Source organism: Sander lucioperca, chromosome 7 (assembly GCF_008315115.2).
Source record: "Sander lucioperca isolate FBNREF2018 chromosome 7, SLUC_FBN_1.2, whole genome shotgun sequence".
Taxonomy (NCBI): domain Eukaryota; kingdom Metazoa; phylum Chordata; class Actinopteri; order Perciformes; family Percidae; genus Sander; species Sander lucioperca.
This window is the reverse complement of record NC_050179.1, coordinates 16946866-16974611: the sequence shown is the minus strand read 5'-3', so window position 1 is coordinate 16974611 and position 27746 is coordinate 16946866. Positions and strand designations below refer to the sequence as shown.

The following is a 27746-nucleotide window of genomic DNA, read 5'->3' as shown; positions in this document are numbered from 1 at the left end:
TGTGTGTGTGTGTGTGTGTGTGTGTGTGTGTGTGTGTGTGTATGTGTGTGTGTGTGTGTGTGTGTGTGTGTGTGTGTGTGTGTGTGTGTGTGTGTGTGTGTGTGTGTGTGTGTGTGTGTGTGGAGGAGGAGGCGGTGGTCTTGTTATTGAGAGGCCCAGCGGTGTAAGTTGCGCTGCAGGGGTGGGACTTTCTCTCTGCAGTCGGTCGGTCAGGGGTTAGATGCTGCTCATACAGAAAATGCCTCTGGCAGCAGCTTTTTATACTCTAGCGGACAGCAGCACAAACAGACGGACACCTCCGAGTGGAAGATAGATCCTCCTCCTCCTCCTCTTCTTCATCACCTTTTTGCTCATCTTCCTCCTCCAGTTGGCCGCGTCTGAAAGCTTCTGGATGCGCTGAGACGGGAAGAGTGTGAACGCCGTTTCCCTCCCCTACACCACCACCGGGATACATAGACCGGACCGGCACCGGTGTCGTTGGATGGAGAGAGGCGCCTGAAGAAGGGAGAGCGGTGGAGTTGGTCTACCCCCCCCCCTCCTCCTCCTCCTCCTCCTCCTCCTCCTCCTTCTTCCCTACTGCACCAAAAGAAAACTCCGGGTAAGAAATGCGTGCTAACTCAGGCCATTTGGCCCCATCAATCACCTGCCATTTGCCGCTGCGCTCCTGCACGCCTCATGGCAAAATTTGGGACTTGCATGCGTCTTTTTTTCCCTCTTCCTTGCTTCTTTGTTGACAGTAAATGGATTAACGTTAATTTAAAAGCGTGTGAGGCATTAGCTGCGCGTGTGAATGCATCTCAGCAGACGGGATGGCAGGCTTTAGCCTACTGGCTCGGCGTTTCCGCGACTCCAAATTATTTCTCTCAGTCGAACCAAATTTTGATTTGCATCGCAAGTCCACCTGAACTAGGAGCAGGTTGTTGGCTGTGGGAGTGAACAGCGGCTACAGGGGTTACAGGGATGATAACAAATGGCACCCCGAGCAGCAGGAGCTGTCCATTCAGCACCACTCTGCTGAACTGTGACTGTAGCCTTTAAAAACTTCGTGCAGGTTTGATGAGCAGTTTTAGATCCGTGAAAAGTCAGGTTCCGCCAGTCTTTTGTTTGCAGAATATACTTTACTCCGCTTTCAGAGCTACTGTTAATATTAATGCATTGAATATGTTGGAAACCCATTGTAAGACTGGGTATGCTTTGAGGGTCTACGGATAGAAAGTGTATTATGCTGCACATTGTGATTTTGGGCTCATAAATTGATTTGACTGTATGCTTCAATTTCAATTCCTGAGTTACCTAATTTTGCTGAATATGAATACATTTAGCCAAAAACCTTTAGTGTTAGATTTGATCCTAACACAACAGCTGTGTGAGAACTTTGCCCCAATGAACTGCAGTACAAAATGAACAAAGTTAAATCTATGTGTTCAGAGAATAACGAAGATTGAGAATCTACTGTAAGCATTCAGTCAATATACATCTTTCATTCAGTCCTTAGAAAGTACTAAGTCCTGATTGTTCGTACTCTCAAATCAAACAGTGTTTGCTTGTGTGTCACTTGATGTTGTATTCAGGGGTTGACAATGTAGGGGGTCAGGGCAACCAAACAATATATTTCTAAGTTTTGCTCTTTAAGAGCATTTTTTGCATTTATTAGGAAGTCGACAACTACGATCCCTGTCCTTGTCAAACTGGTTGTGGTTCATTGTTGGTGCTTTAACCCTCTAGAGTCCAGAGTCTAGACCACTAGGACGTCCCATATTATGAAATATTGGATAGTTTTATCATTTCCGATTCAAACCTATTCAAATTAAACAATTTAAAAAGATCACATCACTCTTTGGTTAAATTGCTCGTGACATTATGCAACCTGTGCAACAAGGGTTTGTGAGTGGACATTGCTTTTTGTTATAAAGGGTCCCAAGCCATAACAGGTTGGGAATCTGTGTCTTAATGAGAGAACAAAGATGCTACATGGGTTTTGAATGTCGCTTCTGACCCATGTTAATCCTATAAAATGGTGCAGATAATGGGACCCGAAAATAACAATGTATACTGGTTGGTGTCTGTCTTTCAGGCTTTCAGAGGTTTTAGATTGTGTGGATGTCTGTGACTTTTGGAGCTATTAGTTAGTCCTATTTACTGGAAATAAAGTTGACTGATTGTTCCTCCAACACTTTCTTGGCTTTGTAGACGTCCAGTTTCCTCTAAAGCCGCCCATACTGATTATTTTTTTTACCTCTCCTTACCTCTCCTAACCCTTTCTGTGTTCCATCTCAAAAATGAAATGTGTACTGATTACAAGGAAAGCTTTTTTCATCAATTCACAGTATAAAGATGTGTGGGAGTAGACTCTCTGCCTGTCAAAGCTGCAATTTTATGACGATGAAGCACATTCAAAGTCCAAAAGAGGAACATTCACCTGAACCCCCAGGCCCCCCCGTCCCCGTCCCCCACCCCACCCTCCCTCCCTTCTCCAGCTCTTACAGTGTGTATGCTTTCTAATGATGCTGGAGGTCTGTGTGAAGTGGCTTGGCAGTAGAGCTACAATACCGTGTGTGTGTGTGTGTGTGTGTGTGTGTGTGTGTGTGTGTGTGTCTGTCTGTGTGCGCGTGTGCGTGCGTGCGTGCGTGTGTGCGTGTCACTGGGATTCTCGCTGGGCTGAAATACGACCTACTCAGAATTCAATTCCTCTACCAGCACTCGCAATCATCTCAGCCATTCGTTTAACACCAACTCTCTTTCTTGCTCTCTGTCATGGGCTTTCCCTGCTTCTATACCCCCCCCCCCCACACACACACACACACACACACACAGCCCTAACACCACCTTCCCCTTCCTGTGTCCATGCTGAAACCCTCAGAAGAAAAGTGTTATTACATTAAGAAAACTGAGAGCACTTAGATGAACCCTGGAGTAATGTGGCTCTGTGAGTCTACTCTGCCGTTATCAGAAGACAGAGTGGTGCTAACACATAATATATCACCCCTAATATTTCCAGAATAGATCATGTAATAGATTGCCTCACTTTCTGGTGAATGTATGTGGTCAGAGCAGTTTGCTGCCAAATGTAGCTACAGCTCACTTCTCCTGGAGATGCCTGGAAACGCAGCAGAGAGAATCTTAAAATAAAGTATCGCAAGATTGATCCCATTTATGAGATTGAGACTGCTAGAAGTTCAGAATCAGGCAATAAACAGTGCTGTCTATACCAATCGCACATCTGTATTGTAAATATGTAGCTAGATCTGGTTAGCTTAGCTTAAGACTGGAAGCAGAGGGAAACAGCTAGCCTGGCTCTATAGAAAAAGCCCACTAATTAACAATTAACAATTTTTTTTGTTAAACTGTACTAAATTCTAAGTGTAAAAATGAAAAACAAGCAAAGGACTTACTGGGGTTTTTGTCCTGTTTGGAAAAAAAAAGAAGCTTTTTTAGCTTAACGGAACTTAAACCTCAAACTAAAAACTCAAACCACGATCTTTTTCTAAACATAACCAAGTAGTTTTTGTGCCTAAACATAACCAAAGTGCGACCGTTTCACAACGTTAACGTGTTTAAAACTACAAACATAATGTTCTCTGGTTTAGATATGAAGACAATTTACTGTAGATATGGGACCTACTGACATTGTCTGTTCCAGTAATTTGATTGGTGCAATATCTGTGTGGACAGGCATAAAAAAATGTTTGTAATATCACTTCAGTTCCGACGGCCACATCACAGCAGTTTACGAGCTGGGGCACTAACATTGTAGCTGATATAAATCCCTTCTGTCCCATCTGTGATTTGAGCATTTCAAAGTAACATCTAACCTAGGATGCAAAGTGCAAGCATAAAAACTGTCTTACTGTCCAAATACCTTTGGATCTGACTGCAGTTACTTAATAGTGGATCAATAAAACTGTGGCTTGGCTTCAAATCACTGTTCTTCCCTACTTAGGAGAATTTAAGCTTCCGCCCACCCTCACATTACAAAGAGTGAATGAACCTTTTTCCAAAACATTAAGTCAGGTCTGACAGATGTTTTAATGGCACTAAGTGCTTTCCCTGTCCTGTGTTAGCCTGATTGTCAGGTTCTTAATCTAATAAGTAGTAGGTATAATGAGTTCGTAGGATGGTCTTGACACCAGGGCTCCAGACTTCAAGATTGCAAAAGTGAGGACAAATCAGTGGCATGGGAAAAGTCCATCCAGGTGTGGAAATAAATGGGAAACACTCAGCAACTTCTTTAATTACCCTGTTGACTGTGGTTGTATTGGGATGCATCCACATGTGTGATGCATCCCAATGATATGATATTGATCCATGATCAAGCTAATTCTGAAAAATAGCATGTGCTCTGTCATAATTTGTCAGGATAAAATAAGTTAAAAAAAAAACAAAACATTATTTTTACGTAATTATTCAGCAGTTAATTCAACCAAGCAAGCATTCTGTCTCCATTTGTCTGGTTTGATTGTGTTTGCACAGTTGTATCCCCTCTGTACATTAGCCCTTTCAACATTCTGATGTTTAATGTGGTTCAGACTGAAGTCAGCAGGCTTTTTTCTCATAAGCTCATCACAAACTGCACAGAGAGCTTTTCTCTGTCTCTGGCAAAGAAAAAGAGAAAGTATTTAAACGACAGATTTTTGGAGACAAATCAAATTCCAGTGACAGTTGTTTAAATAGCTCCTGACTCAATAATCACATAGACAAAGCGCAAATAATTCTCCGCTTGCTGGTACACTCAAAGACGCCATTTCCATTGATTCCATTTTGAGTTAAACTGATTTGCAAACATCTTGTACAAAGTAGAGTCAGGTATCTCTCTTAGTTTTATAATGGCTAAAAGATTGATTGAAACTAATCATAAAATTAAAATAAAGACTAATCAAGAGAACGAATCATATGTTTTGGAGACATCCTGCAGATCAAGTACGGGTTAAAACATAACCTCCTTAGCTCAAGAAAACACTTAATTGTTAGCCATGTTAGTGCTGTGGTTCGAGTGACGGCAGTGTCAAAAACTTTCTACAGACATTCATGATCCTCAGTGGAATCCTACTGACTTTGGTGATCCCCATGACTTCTCCTCTAGGCCACCATAAGGTTGACATTTTTGGTTTTGAGTGAAATGTCTCGACCACTGTTGGATGGATTGCTGTGAAATTTGATATATGCATTCATTTCTGTTGACTGTGTCTTGTTTTAACATCCATTGCAGACTTCAGCATTAATGTTGTGGTTTAGGTACTTTTAACACACTCAGCCTACCTTGCACGGCAACTGGATTCTCGCGATATCAGATACCAGATCACGCGAGAATCGCAGAATCGCATACACGAAAATCCATCTTTTCAGGCTTGAGGTAATGCATTTGTGTCACAAGCTAACCAAACCAATCAGCGTCCAGTGAGGAGCTACTGGCAGCTACGGGCGTGGTTTAGATGTGTGTGACAACCGCGACTGTTCGCTCAAATCAACAATGGCGGACGTGATAGATGGATGGTTAACCTAATCACCTGCCAGGTATTTTTTAAAAGCGTCTGCCCTTTTCCAATCAGTTTCCAATGATGGCTACTCAGATGGTTCTGTGTAACTATCTGGCTTGTCAGGTTAACATTTAGCAGCCTTTAGAAGTGAAGTAGCCTTGCCAAAACAAAGTTTGAGTTCAGGGTTTGTTGTTTTAACTCAGATTGATTGAGCTGATTGGCTGCAGCGTGCAGGTTCTTCCTGTCTCAGCTGGCGTCGCCACTGACATTTGAAAGCCGGCGCCAGCCGGTGCAATGCTCCTTTTTTAAAACCATGCACCAAATGAGCTGTCCAAACCAGAAAGTCAAAGTGTAGCTGGCATGGAAACAGATACCTGAGGAGGTAGGACGTTTCAGTGCAGCAGTGAGGGAGTTAATTTGATTGTGAGTCATTTGGCGAGATTAAAAGCAAAGTTGATTGATCAGTTGTTGGGAGAGCGAGCTGACAGGCCTGTGATCCCTTTTGCCTCCTTCTTCTTCTCCTCCCAGCAGTTTCTCATTTCTTTTTCAACACAGACACTTATCTTTTCTTTATTTTCCCATACCACTTATTTCTATTATCTCATCCTTGTCTCAGGTCTCACCTTATCTAACCATTCCTTTATTCTTTATTTTTTTCTCCTTTTTTATTTCTCTCTCTGTGTGCGGGTGTGTGTTTGGACATAAATCAGTGTGTCCTTTCTTATTGATTAGACCTGTTTTAACATGCAGCTCCAATAGAGGGGATTGCTTGTTTTCTTTCTTCCTGGCTGTTTGCAGCAGACAGTGGCAGCTATGGCATATTTACACCCAGTGTGCAGAATCTGCTGCTGTCTGAGCAGGCGTGTTGGGTTTGCTCTTTGTGTCTGAGCTGCTTTAGGTTCAGTTGGAGACACAGAGGATACTGACTGGTAGTGTCTGTTTCCTCCCTAGTCACAGTGATTTGTATTGGCAACCCTGCACCAGAACACAAAGAAACCAAAGAAATGTTTTACACTGAGAACCATGAGTCTAAAATACACACTCAGTCTTAGAACTATGATTATGATTATGATATGATTACTGGACAAAAGGAAAACAAGTGAAAGATATGCAAGCATGAGGAAGTACTGCTACTGAAGTTAAAGAACCACTAAGAAATCACCAAATCCAACACTGCATCACCGGTAGACTTTAAAAAAAGATGGTCTTGCATCAAGCGAGCTTAGTGGTATACCAGCTGAAAGAGATCTGGACCTGGTGTGTCTTGTCTTGTAAGTGGAGCATCTCTCACTCAGCTACAGTACAACAAAAAATAAGTAAATGGAGAGAGGGTTCACATGTTCATATTCTGTGTATAAAGGTTTAAAACACCTTTTAATAACAGAATGAAACTATATTATTTATAAACTTCCCATTGAGGTGTTTAAATCAGTTTTGCTATTCCGATTAATGATAAGATTTGCAAAAAACAATGTGCTTGATAATTAAGAAGGGGTGGTTATTGCTGCAACTGTATCATGTGCAGTAATGAATGAAATTCAGCCATTTGACAAAAAAAATATTAAATATAGGTCCACTTACTACTTTTTCTTGAGTTTTCGGAGCTTTCATTTCGGAGTCTTCCTGAACAGATGGAGTTTGCTCAATTGTCGTAGATGACAAACAAATAAAGTGTCAGCTTAAATGGCAAATGGATGCATTTTTAAAGGGATTTTATTTTATTTTATCATTCACCCAATCACACAATCACACACTGATGGCAGTGAGTTACAGCACAAGACACTGCATGGCCTAATCATCGGGAGCAATTTGAGGTTCAGTGTCCTCCCCAACTACACTCCGACATGTGGACAGTCTTCTTCACTGCCTTTTGTTGGTGCATTGCTGCGTATCTTGGCACATTACCTCCACCTTAGTCTCGCTTTGCCAACCTTCCTCCACAGCGCTGCGGAGGAGGGTCTGGCTAGTCATATTATATAGTCATTGTCACATAGCATTCCGGGATGGGAGAAAAACGTGCTATGGTATATTGGCATTTCTTTAAACCAATCACATTCGTAATGCGCAGTGCTTAAAACAGCCTCGTGAAATAACTTGTTTTGGTGGAACATGTGTACATTCAAAAGTAGTTTTAGTTGTGCAACAGAAAACTCAGTAGTATATTCCTGGCAATAGTATTGCCAGGAATGTGTATATCCGACTGTTTCAAGAGTAAATTATAACGTTCAAATTATTGTTGTGATTATACTGTTTTTGGACCCCAGGAAGAGCACTTGATGTCAATGCAATAAATAATGGGGATCCAAATAAACAATAAAACATTAAAAAGTCCCATTAGTTGTTAGAATTACAAGGCAACAAAGTCAGTTCGGAGGGGCAATATAATTTACTTCTTGCAGCGTGTGTTAGCGCCATCCTGTGGTGTTAAGAGGACGAGGCACTGAAGCACAAAACAGTGTTGGAAATGACGTTCACATTTCCTTTTTGTTTTAATGTAGCGCATTCATTTAGAACAGTAAACAGTCAGATTCACTGGAACTTCTTTAGTAGGTGTCCTATAACACTTTTTTTATGGACACCCTGCAGCCAACAATCGAGTATTCACCCAGACCATGGTATAACAAGCAGCAAAGCTCACATACTACATTACATTCTTCTCTGTTTGAAGGCAGCATGCCGGGGATCCACCTTAAGGCTGGAAACTAGCAATATCTGCTTTTGATAACCAAATTGTGAGCTACTATTTTAGCCAATAATTGCACCTGTTTGACTAGTTAAATGACATCCAATTCTTCAAATCCACTGGCACAAATTAACAGACTTTACAAAACTGTGTGCTTCCTTGTTTTCAAATGTATTTCTATTTGAGGAAAGTTGTTAGTATTCTGCCACATTAAAGCAACACTGTAACTTTTCCCGCTTCGGTCCCCCTACAGGTTGTCTCCAAGGGGGTAAGCTTCGCTTCAGAACTCGAACCTCCTATGGCGCCATTTTGATGCTACCAAACAATGACCCCCCGTTAGCATTCCATTGACTGCCATTCATTTTGACGTCACTTTGACAGCGAATAACTTTACATCTGAAGTTGTCCGTTGTTTATTTCTAAAGAAACACGACAATGTATAAAAGGCTCCATTACCTTGTACCTCACGTTATGGCTCCGTAGTAGATGTTATTGATATTGAAAGGCTAACGATTGTGTCATAACCACGCGACTTACTGACGCATAGTAGAGGAATTACTGTACAGTACAGGAGAAGCGCGCAGGCAGTTTGGACTTACATTAGCTGTTTAAGTTTAATTACTAATGTTAACTAGCATTTTAGTTAGCAATAATTAGCCTGTGCCTATGTTATCTCCTTACATATACCTACGCTCTCCGTCTCTGCAAGATTGGGAAACATTGAGATTTCTCTTGGCACAGCTACCAGAAGACTTACAACTTTCAGACAGGTTGCTCACGTCACATTTACGTCGTCTCTTACAGTTGGAGGCTGCACAGTAACGCTCAGCGCTCACCGGAAAAGTGCTTCTAATATCCTTCACTGGTCTCCGTCCAGAGCAACGGGATCTGTTGGTCCATTCTTATAAACCGTCTATGGTTGTCTCATTAGAACTACAGCTCGTGCTACCTGCCGCTTCGGTCCCCCTACAGGTTGTCTCATTGGAACTACAGCTGCAGCTAAAAGTTACATAGTGTTGCTTTCAAGCCGCTGAGGGCACCCACGCTATGTCACAGATTAGTCACTTAATCTGTCTGAAACATTATATTGCTCTCTCGCTCTCTTGTTCTTTCTCTCCCAATCCTTGATCCTCCCTCCTCTTCTTCCTTCTCTTAAGCTTCCTCTGGACCTCCTCTACACTCATATGTTACCTTTACCTTGTACAAAGCTGATTTTTTTGTTATTTTTGTTTGGGGGTTGGGGTCGCACTTCCCTCTCTGCAAGATATTCCCAATGCTTTGCAAATGGCATATCAGCAGCTGTCAGTGGGCCCCGCACTGCGTCAGCCACTTTAATTGGCCTGCATGGCTGTGGTCTGCAAAGCGCTCATCAGAATTGAGTAGACCCCCCCCCCCCCCCTCCCCCCTCAGCCTTTTTCTATATCATTAGTGTAATGCTCCCATTTCTTCCGAGCAACTGACATATGGGGAGATTCCAACAAGCGGGGCAGCAGGAGGGGAGGTTGGTTGGAGGAATGAGTCACATGGCAGCGCCCATCGCTTCTTTTTATTTTTGTTTTGCGGAGGAAGAGAGAGGGGGAGCAGGAAAATACTGTTATCTTTTCTCTCTTGAAAAACAGGACCTGCTGCTATTTATTTAAGAAAGAACCATGAAAACTGGGCCCCAAAATCCACAGTTTCATATTTCACAGTCCTTGCCGTTTCAGTCAAATTAATGTATATGCTCACACAGGAACAATACTAATGTCTGAAAAACAATGTGTGTCTGGAGCTCAACATACTGTATCATTATTTAAGATATTTACAGATGGGCGCCCGGATAGCTCAGTTGTTCGAGTGGACGCCCATATATAGAGATTTACTCCTTAATGCAGCAGGCCCAGGTTCGACTCCGACCTGCGACCCTTTGCTGCATGTCATTCCCCTCTCTCTCCCTTTTCATGTCTTCTGCTGTCCTATTAAAATAAAGGCTGAAATGGCCATACAAAAAAAAAAGATATTTACAGATGTATTGTATTTCTGTGTAAAATGTCTTTCCCAAGTCTTTCAACATGAACTACAGTAAACACGGCCCAACGTGAGTGTGTTCTCATTGGAAAAAACGGCAGCATTAGTAATTTGTTCAAAGACTTAAAACAACCTAGGTTTAGGTTTTTATTGACATGCAAAGTCTTGAACTATGACTGTGGTCTTTGAAGCAAAGACGAAAGTAAGATGATGTCGCCATACACCCACAAAACCTCGAAGGGAGGAAGTCGAGGTGGATGATTGAGTGTACAAAGCATCTGACTTTACATCTCGTCTCTAACCAACAGTTTCTTTAACACAAAAGTTTCTTTGAAAGAGACCTCCACTGTTTTTACACATCAAAGTCTGTTTACAGGTTTTGGGGAGTTCTACTGCATATAAGAAAAATAGTTGTATAAAGCCTTTAGTGGGCTCCAGAGCGAGCTGTGCAAAGTCTGATTAATCGGTGTCGGTTGGGGCTGAAGAGTAGAAGTTTGAAAACGAAAAGAAACAGGGTGTGGAGTTAGAAAAAAGTGAGCTTCCCAGCCCTCTGTAGCCCGCTCCGCATTTCTGCTTGAGGTTAACAGTTCAAGGCTAGCCACTACTAGCCTAACACAAATGAATCTCTGACCAAACTGTCAGCAGTTGAGTTGCATTGTGGGTAGTCTTGCATTGCCAGACCTTCCTCCACAGAGCTGCGGAGGTGGAACGTGGAACGTCGTGGAAATAGGCTACATTGTGGGTAATGTAGGTGCCAGGTTTTAGTAGGATATCCGTGGAATTAAAATGACGATATCTCTGCTTCTGCTTTTAAACTGTGAATTCAATCACAGTATGAGTGAAGTACTCTTTTAAACCATGGCTACAATCCTTCCTTAAACTTAACCAAGAAGTTGTAATTGACTAAACCTAAACAGTTATTTGTGTAGCCTAATTATGTGGTATCAACCTGTTGGAGCCAAAAGTCTGCAGTTTTTCATTTGAACCGATCACCTCGGCAGCTGAGTTCACTGATGGGTTTTCCCCTTTACTTGAAAGAGTGTTTATCAGCTTGTGGAGTCTTTAGTTGGTATGAAAACCAAGTCCTATGAAGGGGACCCAGAGCAAAAATGTACCAAGAGCCCTGCCATCTCTTGTTATGCATACATGTTATTGTGCAGGTACCCCTTCCTGTTCATGTATCTGAAGCAGCAGTAGATGTCAGGAGTCATTACATTACATTTTGCCCTGTGGCCCAAAAGCAGCTTAATTTAGCCATGTTCACTCTGATTCATGTTGAAGGTAAAATATTTAGATTGAGAGGTTATAAGGATGACTATGTTTTTAAAATGTCGTTACTTGAAAATATTGAAAACTTAATTATACTTTGCAAAACAGTATCAGTATATTTCAGAGGAGAAATAACCCAATTTTTATTCTGGATGATGAACCAAAATGCCATTTTGAATTAATTCTGTGATTTTTTCTTTGTGTAGTTTGTTCTAAGATCAAATCTGGCAGCAGTTGTCAGACTTAACTCTGTTATGGCCTCTGACATCAAAAGCCACTTGAACAGATTTTATGTTGGATGTTTTTTTTTTTTTTTTCAGGCTGGCTGCAGCACCATGTCCTCCGCTCAAAGTGGGGATATATCAGGCTACCATCTGAGTGGTGAGTGGACAGTTCCTGCATATTCCTTTACTGTTTTTTTTCTGCATTTTCAGAGTATCCTTTAATGCTTTAGTGGATTAATGCTTGTGATTTTATCCAGACTGTTGTAAAAGTATGTGAGTGTGTGTATCAGACTATGAGAGATGAGGCTGTTTGTATTTTTATTCTGTGGTCTATTATATGACAGCTATTGTCACCTTTTTACACAAGATTTAAACTCCTCCGGCCTCGTCTCCAGCTGAAGGCCTTCAATGTTACAGCACATTTTGACCTGCCCTATAATTGGCTTATCTCTTGTGTTAAAAAGAACAGATAAAGCTGTCAAAGTCCTTCCACGGAAGCAATTCATCTTGAGAAAGCCAGCTTGGCACGGCCTCATAATCCCTCTCTGAATGCAACCTGAGATGCTCTGACGTTTAATTTAGCGCGGCAATTTAATTTGTCTGTCATTTTGTCCCAAACTATTATCTGATTTACATAAAACTTTATGCATCCCAAATGCTCCCAAAGTCATCTCAATTTTCAGTGCTACTGTAAATAACAAGGCCCGAAACAGTGGCTGACTGTGCTGAATGATTGTGAGCTTGTCAGACTCATACTGGTCTTAAAATAAAAAGCCTTTCTCTCTGTTTCTCCTGAACTGTGCACTTCCACCAGTGATCAAACTCCCCCATCAAAAATAAAATACGGACAGTTATGAGGCCAAATATTATGCTACCATTGCTGAAATGGAAGTAACGATAGCTTGAGGCACTTGATTTGTGTGTCTGTTTCAGTGGTGCGTAACCCGCCCGGCTGGGAGGTGGGGATCTACCTGGCGGGCTTCTTCGTGCTGCTGGCCGTAGCCGGGCTTAACATCTGGAAGTTGTGGAAATCTGGAACCTTCCCCGCACCGTCTCCGTTCCCCAACTTTGACTATCGATATCTGCAAGAAAAATATGGAACCTCCTTCTCAGAAGTCAGACAAAAGGTACATTTTCAGTGTTGTGCACAAAATATACATCTTTAAAAGACAGGGTGGTGAGAAGTTTTGTGAAGTTGCAGTTAGGCCTCTTTCACACTGGCTGCGTGGCGTGAGCGTGGCGTTTCTGTTGTGTGTCAGTTGTGTGACGGCTGCGTGGCGTTTTCTATGTCTGCGCTGCTGCTGCTAGCCTTATCTGTACACATGTATGTTTCCCGATGATAAAATGAAATAATAGCGTGTTTTTCAACCCTGTATACTGATTTGATTACAGCAAAGACAACGTCGGCAGTATTGACGGCAAAATAGGCTACAGAATATTTCGTTCTGTATTGACAGGTGCAATATTTGAAAATCGATAAGTATTTATTATTATTTTTTTTAATTACATTTATAGCTGCATTTATGTCAAAACCTAGAGACATTCAAACATCAAGATGTCATTTTCACATTTCACATAATGATAAAGTTTGGTGAGTACAATTTTAATGACAACAATAATGGTAAAAACTAGAAAGAGTTGATATGAGTTAAGTAAAAGCAACTAATGTAAAAATGATGTGAAAGGCGTTGCTCGTAGTGATGAACCTACAGGGAGTTATCACCTGAAGCTCCGCCCACAGAGCTTCATAGTGAAGTTCATTTCATTTTTTAGATGTCCATGTCACTCGCAACGTTACTGTTCTAGTATAAATATTCTGTATGAATACTACATGCTAGAGTAAATTTCAACAAACCCTTAAAGACTACAAGACACTAGTGAATACATCCATGTGAACTATTTTTGGTTGTATGTTCTGACAGAAGTAACAACAAGTTATTTCTGTAGTTCCAAACAATTCACTAGGGCTGGGTATTGAATTCAATACTTTCTAGGCACTGATGAAATTGCCTGCTTAGTTTTGAGTATAGAAAAATGCCTTGTCATTCAATACTCCAAATTTCAATACCTAAGAAGTAAATCTCATCGGCGTCAGTGAGCCAATAAACATACAGCATGCTTCTACCAAGATTAATATGCTGGTGATTGGCTGTCTATAATTACACGTCTTAAAGGCATGCAGGAAGCTGAAAAAAAAGAAAAAAAGATTTGTGTAGTAACGTGTAATGTTGTAATTTTTTTTGTTGAAATGGATTTCATAAAATTGGTATCGAAATAAGTATCGTTCTGGAACCAGTATCAAAGTCACGGTATGGGTATCGGTATCGATACAGGTATCGAAACTTTTTGAATGATACCCAGCTCACTGTGAGTTTTCTATCTCAGTACCTTTAAAATGTTCTTCATCCCTTACTTAATTACTCCTTGAAGCGAGTCGTTGCCAACAACCACCGGCGGACCTCTGCTACTTCCAGCCGCAAACCCAGCCTGGCTCTCTGTGACACCCCGGACGCTTTCAGGGACCTGGGCCACCTGGAGCTGATGAGCCGGGAGCTGGACCCGACAGGCATGGCCCAGCTCCACCGATCCATCTCCACCGACTCGCTCAGCTCCATCTCCTCCATCGCCAACAATTTTGGCCACGACTTCACTGTCGGCCAGCTGGAGGTGACGCTCGAGTTTGAGCAGTCCAGGCATCCGGGTCAGGGGGCGGGCGTGCTCCACATCGCTCTGCACCAGGGCAAAGACCTGCTGGAGAGGGAGGAGGGAGACTTCCCCAGCTGCTTCATCAGAGTCTCCCTGGGGCCAGAGGAGCTCAATGTGGGAGTCACAAGGGTAAGGAAGTCATTGTCTTTTTGTGCTTATATGAATATGTTTGTCTTGAAATGATTAAAAGGAAAAACCACTGAAGTGATATGATGTGGTTCTCCTCAGTATGTGGAGCTACGTGGACTCGAGTGTGAAAGCTTGACATTGAAAGTAGTAGTTGTGTCTCTCTGAATATTAAAATCAAAAAAGAGTTAGATGTTAGTTATGCTGAGCAGGGAATGAATTAACAGGGTACCCTGTAGAGTTTTTGAATACTCCTAGCGCTATTGAGCAATGTGTTCAAGAGTGGATTCCCGAGGACATGTGTATGTGCATGCAGCTGACGCAGTACACATTTTTTTAATGGATCTCTTAACATTATTCTGGGATTCATTGTAACATCATCACTCAACTTGTTAGTTAGCTTAGGTAACGTTAATACAGCAGTGTTCTGCGTAGTCTAGTAGTAGTAGTCTAACTTCATGTTCAATGTCATCTGTCATTTTCTCTATGAATATGATATTGAACTACAATTGGGAACACTCATTTGATTTCCAACCAATCTAGCTAGCAAGCTAAACTGAACATTCATTTAGCCGCACAGCCTGCGCTGAACAGAGGGTTGCCATTGAATACCTAAGGTGCATATTTATTGAAGTGATCTAAGAGTAATCCTAAAGTAATCAGATTACATTACATGTTTTGGGTAATCCAACTGATTACGTTACTGATTACAAAAATTGCCATGTAATTTGTAGTCAGTAATGGATTACATTTCAAAGTAATCTGACCCAACCCTGTTAAGCCGTGACGATAAACTCAGGCAAAGGACTGAGGATAAAAGTGGCTTCTGACGTTGAGGGAAAGCAGTGAGGCTGTCACGTCTGAAGCTGTCACGCTCAGGGGGCAGCTTTGGCTCGCTTGAACTGTGTTGAAGATTCTAGCCCTGGCTGAATTTTACAGAGACAGTGATACGTCCCACAGGATGAGAAGCGCTTGATCCTGCAGCTTGACAAGCCAATTCCTTTCTGTCTGACAGAAGAGCCCATTTCATTTACTTGAGTGGCGAGCCCCCTGGGAGCTGGACGTAGTCAGGAAAGCCAATTTCCCATCCTTTGCCTTCATCAGGAGTAGATGTGATTGACTTTCAGTTCCCTCACTGTGAAATGTAACCTGTAACTTTTGTTTACCTGCAATTGAGGTTATAATGGTGATGATATGTATTTTACGATGATATTTATAACAATCCGTACAATGACAAGTGATTCATTTTCAGTTCACTCAGTTAGATAAAAGGGTTGTTTGATATGACAATATATAGGTCTACCATGAGACAGTATAAACCATATTATCCTGTTACTGGGTGTAAAAGGCCTTCAGGGACAGCAAATCAATGAGCAAGACAATGTGATGAAGTACAGGTATTTCATTTTCTGGATTAGTCAAAAACAGATATTTCTGTGAGTTTATTTTTTCCATAAACCTTCTCAACTTTTCTCAATTAATATCCCAGAAATATCATGTTTTATAACACAATATAAAATGTTATATTGTGATATAGGATTCATGTACTGTATGAACACCCATTTTTACCAGAAGAAGAGAAAAAAGAGAAAATTATCAAAATAAAAATACTTGTTCTTTTAATTGCAGCCATTGATTTTCTCTCTTTACAATCATAATTTGTTTTTCATTGTATTATAAATCTGTTCGTTTTGTGTCTTTTGTGACGCATTTTGTAACTTAAAATCTTATGAATAAAGTTATTAGTATTACTTACTTACCATTACGTACTACCACCATATTTTGAGTTACTATGTCAACATTTTTAAGTTAGTATACGTAACTACCTAATAATTATAACTATCATAATCTGAAAAAAATAGGATATATTAAGTTGAATTATGTTTTAGTTTGTCTCATCATTTTGATTTGCTTGTATTCTTGTCATTCATATTTTTTTATTTTATTTTCCTGGCAGAAATGTGTTTTTCTTTTTCTTTTCTTTTTTGGAATTCTCAACTAAAACAATGAAAGCAAAGCTTGAATCTAACATGAAGTGACCTTTCGGCAGGAAGAGAACAAGGCGTCATTCCTCCATCTGCTACACCTGCTACTCGCCTTCTGCTCTTAGCGAGACGCTGCCAGTGAGTCGACGGCATCTTGCCTCGTGTCAATGTGGTCTTGTACAGTTTGTGCAGGCTGACAGAGACGGCACACAGACTCACCAGGGCTCCTCTTAGCTACTTGAGCATGTTGTTTTGTTGTATTAATGCGTTCAGGCTGGGTGTAATAAGGCAAGCAGCGCCTTTAGTGGTTCCCTCTTTAATGTTGAGGAGTGGTGAAGACCATAGAAATGCTGACAACAGCTTCTCTCGCCTTAATGGTCAAGCCAGCCTCTCTCTCTCTCTCTCTGCTTTTTCTTCCTGTTTTTGTTATTGTCACTGTTTTTCTGTCACTCTCTCTTTCATCCCATTTTCCCCCTAATCTCTTTTTTTCCCCATTAATTTGCAGTCTCTGCTCTTTGCTTTTGTTTTGCCTGTAATAATGTGCATGCCACTCTTCCTTTTTCTGTCTACTGTAGCTCACACACACACATGCCTCCCGCTGAGCTTTTATTGCCTCATTTTCACCGCACACATCGCCATTGTTATCCCCCTAAGCGATAAGCCTAACAGTGCAGACAGACATATTGTGTGGATGGAGTGCAGGTCTGTTTGCTGGGCTGGCAGAGAGATACTCCCTGCTTTGGATGTTTTCTATCTTTATGTAGGCTACATATTTGCGCAGCAGCAGACGTAGCCGCAGCAGGGCCTTTTCTGTATTCTGTAGGTGTTGGATGTATGGTTATGATGCTATTCATCTGAAATGAGGCAGAATCTAAGGTCGGCCTCACAGGCTGATCTGCAGACCCAGTGCTTTGAATTCCCAATTATTTTACTGTACAGTGAGTTGTTGTTTTATCAAAAACAACTCCTGACAATCTTTTACTTGTATATTCCTCATTGTATTTCACACTTAAAGAACAGCCAAAAAAGGAGCTAACAAAAGGAGCTATTATTAAATCCCCTCTCCTCTGCACATGTATTAGTTGCCTGGTAACTTCCGTCCGCTTTGTAAACCCTTGTTTCAGCACGTACTTTAGCATCTGATGGCCTGAAATCAGCATTAGCCACACAGCCAATGCTGGTCACTGTAGCTGTGGCAGCTGAGTCTCTCACTTCAATCTGAAGCAGTCATGGTGTGCTCTGCTGGCCAGGCTAAGCTGTCTTCAGTCTTTTTTTTTTAAAGCTGTTTTGGCTGCCAAAAAAATAAATTACAATAAATAAATCACATTAATAGTGGCAAGCAATCTGATTTCACTTGGTTATGAGTCTGGATGACAAAAAACGACAAAAAATGTTGTTTTCATGCCATGCAAATGGGTTTGCAAGTGTAAAGGAATGTGTTTGAAAAATGTGACATGGTGGGAAAAGTACCAGCTATGACTTTATGCTCTTAATGTACTGCATGTTCTCAACAATGCAGACACCAAATGTTTATCAGGCAACTTGGAAAAGCAATAATGTTACGTTTTCACTGCACTGTCTTCTCCATTATGTCAGACATTCTTCTGATAAACCTACACTGTTGTTCCTGGTGTTGAGCTCAGTTCAGTTTTATGGCTTCTATTTTGACTGTCGCTTCCTCATTTACTCAGATAATTTGGGTTTTATTTGCCAAAATGTTGTTTTTAGTAGTAGAAGTATACGTTTACTTTAAATTTGATTTAGATGAAGATTCAACTTTATTGTATTTGCACACAGTAAGCACCGATACAACAAAATGCAGTTTGGCATCTAACCAGAAAGTGCAAACAGTAGCAAAATGCATATTGATACATAGAAAAATAAATAAGGACTGTACGCAGAACAAGCCAATATGGAGTATGGCTGTAACTTTAATATCTACAGTTTATCTATCAACAACTTCACTGTAAAGTGAATAGATTGTGATGCTGATAACATTGAAAAATTGCATTTAAAAAACAGTGTCTTTTTAGAAACAATGTCCCCATTAATATGGATAGTCCACAGCACAGCCTGCCAGGAGTTTAGGGGTACTATTTCTTTCTTTTTACCACCCAAAAAGGTTACCTCTTTTGTATGCAGTGGCAGTAGAAATCTCAGTCTGTTTTGTTGTATTTTTTTATTTTGGGTGAATTGACCCTTAAACAAAAGTTCTAATAAATAGAAAGTGTTTGGCTGTTTATCCTTCACAGCCTGACTCTGAAGTCGAGCGAGTCAGGTAGAAGATAAAGAGACTAACAAATATTACAGCCTACACTACATCTTTTCTTGTAAAGTTTGAATTTTGCAACAGCGACTTTTGTGAAGGTGTTTTTATTAACTACCTGAGTCATAAGTCGGAATCAACTCAATTAAACTATCTGAGTTTAATTGAGTTGATCATCCTCTTGTCCGGTGATGCCTCTCAAATTGACACAAAGTTAAATTATCTGGCAGGTGATTGTTTCAATTAAAAAACAAATTATATAAATTCCTACATTTCAACCATCTTCTGCCTCTCACAGGTCCAGACGAATGCATTCACCGTGATTTTTGATGAGCACTTCTCCATCCCCATGGACTCGTCCTTGTTGGAGGAGTACAGCCTGCGTTGTGCAGCTTTTGGTATCGATGCTGACGAGAGAAACATCAGCGCGGGCGTGGCAGATCTCAAGCTGTCAGACCTGGACCTGACCATCAGACCGTTCAATGCCTGGCTCTACCTTCAAGATGTCAATAAGGTGAGTTACAATACACTAATGTGGCATAGGATACAATTTGACATGATGTAATGCAACACAGAAAAAATAATGCTATAATAAAATGTACAGTTCTAGGCAGATTTTGGGCACATTTCCAGTATGACAGGTACTACCTTCTACAGTAAACTAATGTATCTAAATACTGGTGTCTGAGAACCCCTGCTGGACGTTCAGCAAAACTACATGTCATTTTCTATAAATAATCAAAGCTGAGTTTAGTTGAGTGGATTCCTTCCTAAATGTAATGCATAACAGATTATTATAATCCGATAAAAACACACTAAATGGGTTTTCAACCGTCACAACCATTCTGATGGTTTGTTCTACTTTCCCAGTTAACTCTCACTGGTGAAAATATTCCAACCATGAGAAAAGTGACAGTGACCACAAACTACAGTAGCAGCATGAATGATCATTCTGTGAAGACTCCATCCTCATCAACCTCATTAACAAAATGACTCCTGTAGTCTTACTCACATTATTTATATCAGAAGCCTAGAGTGTGCCAATGAAATATTGACCATGTTTAATTATGACCAGTTAATACATTTAGCAATTTTTAAAAGCTATTACAACTTGATGCATTACATTTGCATTTAGATTATGCACAATAAAATAAACAATACATAATATAAAGATCATTAAATTAGGCAATTTTAATTCAATTTACATTTCCGTTACATTCACTAATATGTGTGCTTTCTGTCACATCATCACCCAGACTGGTGTAGTATCTGAAAAGCCATATAGCTTTGACTTAAGTCCTTGTTATAATACACATGGTTCCACTTAGCTGAGACATCAGGTCAACAACTAAAGATACCACACTGGTGCATGTAATGTTATATTTAATGTCTGCCATGACTCCACAGGCTGTGGATGCAGTTGGGGAGATCCTGTTGTCTCTCAGCTATTTGCCGACAGCGGAGCGCCTCACAGTGGTTGTGGCTAAGTGCAAGAACCTTTTGTGGACCAACAGTAAGAACACTGCAGGTCAGGGGCATTTGTTTGTTTTCTGACTCTTTGTATAACTACCTATCCATCTGTGTGTCTCTGTCTGCCTTTGAATTTATCCAATTATTCAAAATCACTCCTATCCCTTGACTGAACACAATACTTACTGAGTCAGTAATAACAGACTCTTAATGTCAGCTCCCAGAGGATACATTTATTCATATACATATACAGACAGATGGGACTTAAATGACTTGTTCATCACATGAAATGACCAGATAAGTACCACGCTAACATTGTACCAATAAAGGTCACCCACTGAAACACTGTCATTATCATCCACAGAGCTAATAGTGTGTACAGGACTGTGCTTCTAATTGATTGCTCTTTAATGAGGAGTTTATTCCATGCTCTACAAACTGTGTGTGGGGGTGTTTATGTTTGTACGTGTGTAGATTGGGTTATAGAAGCTTTAAATGGGGTTGTATTCTCATTTGGTCATTGTCGTTATCAGATCCATTTGTCAAAGTGTATCTCCTGCAAGATGGCAGGAAGATCAGCAAGAAGAAGACTTCCACCAAAAGGGATGACACAAACCCCATCTTCAATGAAGCTATGATCTTCTCTGTGCCGTCTATCGTCCTGCAGGTGACACACACACAGACTGTGGCACCAAACTAGGCCTGAATGAGGAAATGATAAAATCAAACGTATTAATCCACATGGGGAATTTAGGTCAAGAGAGATGAGAAAGATACAAACACTAATAGAATAATAAACCAGCATTGCCAATAGTAGCAACACAACAGTATTTAAATCATTACAGCAACAATATGAACGTTGTGTAGATCAACATGCACATACAGCTGACAGCTAATTTACATGTTCAGTGGACTGTATGGAATTCACAATAATTTTTTCATAATGATTACTGACAATGTGTTTGCAATGAACAGGGTCTTAAAATAGTTAAGCATTTCTCCTTCATGACTCTCTCTTCATGATTCTTGTGCTTATGTGTTACCTCATAAAAATAAGAGAGATAATTCAATTCAATTCATAACACAAGTTATCTCAAGACACTTTACAGATAGAGTAGTTCTAGACCACACTCTATAATTTACGAAGACCCAACAATTCCAGTAATTAGAGAGATCCTTGTTAAATAATGGTTTAAATAAGTTAATATTAATATAGTATAACAATACAATAACACAAAATGAGTATGGATACAGAAGGATCAACAATACTAAGAGTCTATATCCACATTAATGGCTCTGTGAGGCTGTACTGAGGCACAGTGGTGCCTTGAGCAAAATGCTAATGTCAGCATGCTAACATGCTCACAATGAAAATGCTAACATGCTGATATTGAGCAGGCAGACTACTTGTTTTTGATGTTCACCATTTAGGTTTAGCGTGTTACTATGCTAATATTTGCTAATTAGCACTAAACACAAAGTAGTCTATAGCCGCGGTCATTAGCTTAATAAACCAAAGTATTGGACATGTTTGACTTATCCTTAGGCCGGGGGACATGAGTGTACCAAATATCATTGCAATTTATCCATCCATCCATCCTTCCATCTTCGTCCGCTTATCCGGTCTCGGGTCGCGGGGGTAGCAGCTCCAGCAGGGGACCCCAAACTTCCCTTTCCCGAGCCACATTAACCAGCTCCGACTGGGGGATCCCGAGGCGTTCCCAGGCCAGGTTGGAGATATAATCCCTCCACCTAGTCCTGGGTCTTCCCCGAGGCCTCCTCCCCAGCTGGACGTGCCTGGAACACCTCCCTAGGGAGGCGCTCAGGGGGCATCCTTACCAGATGCCCGAACCACCTCAACTGGCTCCTTTCGACGCGAAGGAGCAGCGGCTCTACTCCAAGCTCCTCACGGATGACTGAGCTTCTCACCCTATCTCTAAGGGAGACACCAGCCACCCTCCTGAGGAAACCCATTTCGGCCGCTTGTACCCTGGATCTTGTTCTTTCGGTCATGACCCAGCCTTCATGACCATAGGTGAGGGTAGGAACGAAAACTGACCGGTAGATCGAGAGCTTTGCCTTCTGGCTCAGCTCTCTTTTGGTCACAACGGTGCGATAAATTGAATGTAATACCGCACCCGCTGCGCCGATTCTCCAACCAATCTCCCGCTCCATTGTCCCCTCACTCGCGAACAAGACTCCAAGGTACTTGAACTCCTTCACTTGGGGTAAGGACTCATTCCCTACCTGGAGAAGGCACGCCATCGGTTTCCTGCTGAGAACCATGGCCTCCGATTTAGAGGTGCTGATCCTCATCCCAGCCGCTTCACACTTGGCTGCGAACCAATCCAGTGAGTGCTGAAGGTCACAGGCCGATGATGCCATCAGGACCACATCATCTGCAAAAAGCAGCGATGAGATTCCCAGCCCACCGAACTGAAACCCCTCTCCACCCCCGACTACGCCTCGATATCCTGTCCATAAATACTACAAACAGGATTGGTGACAAAGCGCAGCCCTGGCGGAGGCCAACTCTCACCTGCTGCCGAGAACCCGGACACAGCTCTCTCGCTTTGGTCGTACAGAGATTGGATGGCCCTGAGAAGGGACCCCCTCACCCCATACTCCTGCAGCACCTCCCACAGTATCTCCCGGGGGACCCGGTCATACGCCTTCTCCAGATCCACAAAGCACATGTAGACCGGTTGGGCATACTCCCAGGCTCCCTCCAGGATCCTTGCGAGAGTAAAGATCTGGTCCGTTGTTCCACGACCAGGACGGAATCCGCATTGTTCCTCTTCAACCTGAGGTTCGACTATCGACCGAACCCTCCTTTCCAGCACCTTGGAGTAGATTTTACCAGGGAGGCTGAGAAGTGTGATACCCCTATAATTGGCACACACCCTCTGGTCCCCCTTTTTGAAAAGGGGAACCACCACCCCGGTCTGCCACTCCTTAGGCACCGTCCCAGACTTCCACGCAATGTTGAAGAGGCGTGTCAACCAAGACAACCCCTCCACACCCAGAGCTTTAAGCATTTCTGGATGGATCTCATCAATCCCTGGGGCTTTGCCACTGTGGAGGAGTTGTTTAACTACCTCAGCAACTTCCACCAGGGAAATTGACGACAATCCCCCATCATCCTCCAGCTCTGCCTCTACCATAGAGGGCGTATTAGTCGGATTTAGGAGTTCCTCAAAGTGCTCCTTCCACCGCCCTATTACCTCCTCAGTTGAGGTCAACAGTGTTCCATCCTTACTGTACACAGCTTGGATGGTTCCCCGCTTCCCCCTCCTTAGGTGGCGAACGGTTTTCCAGAAGCACCTTGGTGCCGACCGAAAGTCCTTCTCCATGTCTTCTCCGAACTTTTCCCACACCCGCTGCTTTGCCTCTTTCACGGCAGAGGCTGCAGCCCTTCGGGCCCTTTGGTACCTTGCAACTGCCTCCGGAGTCCTCTGGGATAACATATCCCGGAAAGACTCCTTCTTCAGTCGGACGGCTTCCCTGACCACCGGTGTCCACCACGGTGTTCGTGGGTTACCGCCCCTTGAGGCACCTAAGACCCTAAGACCACAGCTCCTCGCCACAGCTTCAGCAAAGGAAACTTTGAACATTGTCCACTCGGGTTCAATGCCCCCAGCCTCCACAGGGATGCACGAAAAGCTCCGCCGGAGGTGTGAGTTGAAAGTCTGTCGGACAGGGGCCTCCTCCAGACGTTCCCAATTTACCCGCACTACCCGTTTGGGCTTACCAGGTCTGTCCAGAGTCTTCCCCCACCCCCTGACCCAACTCACCACCAGATGGTGATCGGTTGACAGCTCTGCCCCTCTCTTCACCCGAGTGTCCAAAACATACGGCCTCAGATCAGATGAAACGATTATAAAATCGATCATTGACCTTTGGCCTAGGGTGCTCTGGTACCAAGTACACTTATGAGCATCCCTATGTTCGAACATGGTGTTCGTTATAGACAATCCATGACTAGCACAGAAGTCCAACAACAAACAACCACTCTGGTTTAGATCAGGGAGGCCGTTCCTCCCAATCACGCCTCTCCATGTGTCTCCATCATTGCCCACGTGCGCGTTGAAGTCCCCCAGCAGAACTATGGAGTCCCCCACTGGAGCCCCATACAGGACTCCACTCAAGGTCTCCAAGAAGGCCGAATACTCCGAACTCTTGTTTGGTGCATATGCACAAACAACAGTCAGAGTTTCCCCCCCCCACAACCCGCAGGTGTAGGGAGGCGACCTTCTCATCCACCGGGGTAAACTCCAACGTAGCGGCGCTCAGCCGGGGGCTTGTGAGTATCTCCACACCCCTATCCAGGAGTATGGTTCCAGAACCGAGACTGTGCATAGAGGTAAGCCCCACCAGATCTAACCGGTAGCGCTCCACCTCCCGCACCAGTTCCGGCTCCTTCCCCCACAGAGAGGTGACATTCCACGTCCCCAGAGCCAGCGTCTGCTGCCCGGGTCTGGTCCGTCGAGGCCCCTGACCTTCACTGCCACCCGTGTGGCAGCGCACCCGACCCCAGCGGTTCCTCCCACAGGTGGTGGGCCCATGGGATGGAGAGATGGATGCCATGTAGCTTTTTCGGGCTGTGCCCCGCCGGGCTCCGTGGCAAACCCGGCCACCAGACGCTCGCTGACGAGCCCTCCATCTGGGCCTGGCTCCAGACGGGGGCCCCGGGCTTCCTCCGGGCAGGGTCACTCCATCTCTTCCTCGGTCACTCATAGGGTTTTTGAACCATTCTTTGTCTGGCCCCTCACCTGAGACGACTTTGCCTTGGGAGACCCTACCAGGAGCACAAAGCTCCAGACAACACAGCCCTCAGGTTCATAGGGACACACAAACCTCTCCACCACGATAAGGTGATGGTTCCCGGAGAGTAATTAAAACATTTCACTCAAAACCACAAATGTAGACCTCATGGTGACTCTACACAATAGTCAGGGAATCACTAACAACTTTAGGATTCCTCCTCTGGGGTCCATGAATAACTGTACAAAATGTCATGGCAATCCATCCAGTAGTTGTTTAAATATTTCAGCCTTCAGGACCAAAGTGGTGGACAGACTGACAGACCATTCCCAATAGCCATATGTTTAACCATAAATACTAATATAAAAATAACTAGGACAACATCATTAAAATCTTCCTGCAGTATAAATGTGCCTTTTAAATGGATCTGCCTATACATTTTTTAAAGCCCAAAGATGCAACTGTTACATTTCTGGTTATTTACAAAATGAGCCAAACAGCAATACAATTAAATGTGAGTAAAAAGTGATGAGGTTAAAATGCTTAAAACAAATAGCAAATATTGTTATTACACATGTCCGTTTAACAGATTTTTAAATAATTAATATCTGGATTAATCACGCCGTAAAGAAGATGCTGAGTCATGCTTGCACAGCAGGTTGTGTAACCATGTTATGCCGTCTGCAGGAACTCTCCCTGAGGGTGACAGTGGCAGAGGCCACTGATGACGGCCGGGGCGAGAACCTGGGCCATGTGATCATCGGCCCAGAGGCCAGCGGGATGGGGATCACCCACTGGAACCAGATGCTGGCCACTCTGAGGAAGCCTGTGTCCATGTGGCACCCTCTGCGCAGGATCTAGCCCTCTTTGCTCTCACACACACCCGACCTGTTTCAAGTAAAACACTCAATTCTTCACGTTCCTTTCACCTCTCCCAGTATTTGATGCCATGTTCAAATCTGTTTTGAGTAAGATAAGAGTTTTTGGCCCACAGGAGGATATTGCATGGTGTATGTGTCACTCTGCTGGTGAATAACAAATTGAAGTAAAGACCTTATCTTCATGTAAGGGGGAGGAATCTGAAATGCCAGTGTTTGACTCTGAACAGGGTGTTTTTATTGATCCCTGGATCAAATATATGCTTAAATCCTCTAGTATTTGGCTTCATTCTGGCTCGGGTGCATTATGGGTGAGGGTGGCATTCAGAAAGGAGCAGTGCATATCCCAAACTTCACACTAAAAGTAATTGATGAGTTTTCAAATGGTGTGCATTCTATATCTTTACCTTGTGCCCTTGGCTTGAGAATCTGGCTGAATCACAATTCTCCACCACAATAACAGCAGAGGAGACATGAATATGTGGATACTTCTTCCCTTCTCAAAGGTCTTGTTCAGAAATTTCATTTTGGACTTTGATGTGAATTTTAATTAACAAAAGGAGCCCAGCCTAGGCAGGCGGAACCCCCTCTCTGCATGGTGCCTACTCTGGTTGTAGCCTGTTATAGCTGTCTAGAGAATGACCGACTGGACGGCGGGGTGAAATTGCCTCTTTTTCAGGAAAACACTAATTTGTCTTTTCAAACCAGTCATTGATTGCGCCTTCTTCATTGATTTTGTAGCGGTTTTAGAGCCGAATTGAGTTAACTCTAATGGATTTGCTTGTGTAATTTGTTATCAGTGAGATTGACAAATAATAGAGGTTTTAGTACGTTCAGTATTTATTATGCTTTTGAAGAAAATCCAGGTACTCTTATCCAGGTGAAATAATTGTAATTTGTAGCAGTTGTTACAGGGTGGCCAAATCAGATGTAATCAGCATATTAATGTCATGTTTTATTGTTCTATTTTTACCATGATTAATGCAATACAAGTTGCATAAGCATATTTAACAGCGTAAATGTTGTTTTCCTCTAATGTCGCACTCATGTTTTTCATAGTATTACAACTTAAATAGACATCAGACTCCAAGTTAATTTATACAACACTGTATTTGACACCAATACCGTTGCTGATCAATTAATTATAATTAAAACACCTCTGGGAATTTAACTTGTGATGTAAAGTATACTAACCCCTTTAAATGGGTTTAAAGCTCCTTTTGCTTAGAGGAATCACCTTGATATTCTGAATTAATCTGTAGTTGTTTTTCACCTGTCTCACTCATTTTAGCTTTTCTCATTAGGATACCTGCAAACTTCTCGTTAGCAGTGAGGGCGTTCCTGGTTGAAACCAATAGGAGCCACTTTTACAGCTTGAATGGTTATATTGCTAAACAAGTTTTACAGTTAAAATTAAGATTATGTGTCAAGGGTCTTGTAAAAGTCAGAATGTCAAGGTGGCTTTTTATCTGTCTGAGATATTCTCTACAACATTGTGCAGTAGTCCTGTTTTGTTGTAACTTTTGAATGTAAAATATCATGTGAAATAACTGCTATCTCTAAAAGCATCATCAGCCTTATGCATTGTTGTGATTTTTATTTATTCAAGCAGAACCTAGTCTACATTTTTGGTCAAGTTCTGATTGCATTCCTCGCCTCACTTGGAAAATCAATCCAAAAAGAACACACCTGTGGTCATATAATAGACAATATTTCCTACTGTGCCAAATAATAAAGCAATATTTTCATTTACAATCAGCATTTGCATTCAATTTAACAAAGCTGTAGCCTACATTCAACAATGCATGAAGTTATTAGCACTTGATGTGAATGTGCCTCAAGAATACAGTGTATTGTGTGAATGCTGTTTGAAATAAAAGCAATTCAACAGTAA

At 42.2% G+C, this 27746-nt stretch overlaps 1 protein-coding gene across 1 annotated transcript; it reads left to right on the top strand.

Annotated features, from left to right (window-relative positions):
• Positions 1 to 114: 114 nt before the first annotated feature.
• syt12 (synaptotagmin XII) lies at positions 115 to 27746 on the top strand. Its single transcript, XM_031316760.2, has 8 exons — positions 115 to 598; positions 11754 to 11814; positions 12591 to 12784; positions 14088 to 14492; positions 19039 to 19254; positions 20148 to 20268; positions 20744 to 20877; positions 25662 to 27746. Exons 2-8 carry the CDS (start codon positions 11769 to 11771, stop codon positions 25833 to 25835), a joined length of 1290 nt encoding a protein of 429 aa, XP_031172620.1. The 5' UTR covers positions 115 to 598; positions 11754 to 11768; the 3' UTR covers positions 25836 to 27746.

Coding starts and splice junctions, on each gene's coding strand:
- syt12 (XM_031316760.2), top strand. CDS start 11,769: ATGTCCTCCGCTCAAAGTGGGGATATATCAGGCTACCATCTGAGTG. Junction 11,815..12,590: donor ATCAGGCTACCATCTGAGTG/GTGAGTGGACAG, acceptor TGTCTGTTTCAG/TGGTGCGTAACCCGCCCGGC. Junction 20,269..20,743: donor CAACAGTAAGAACACTGCAG/GTCAGGGGCATT, acceptor TGTCGTTATCAG/ATCCATTTGTCAAAGTGTAT.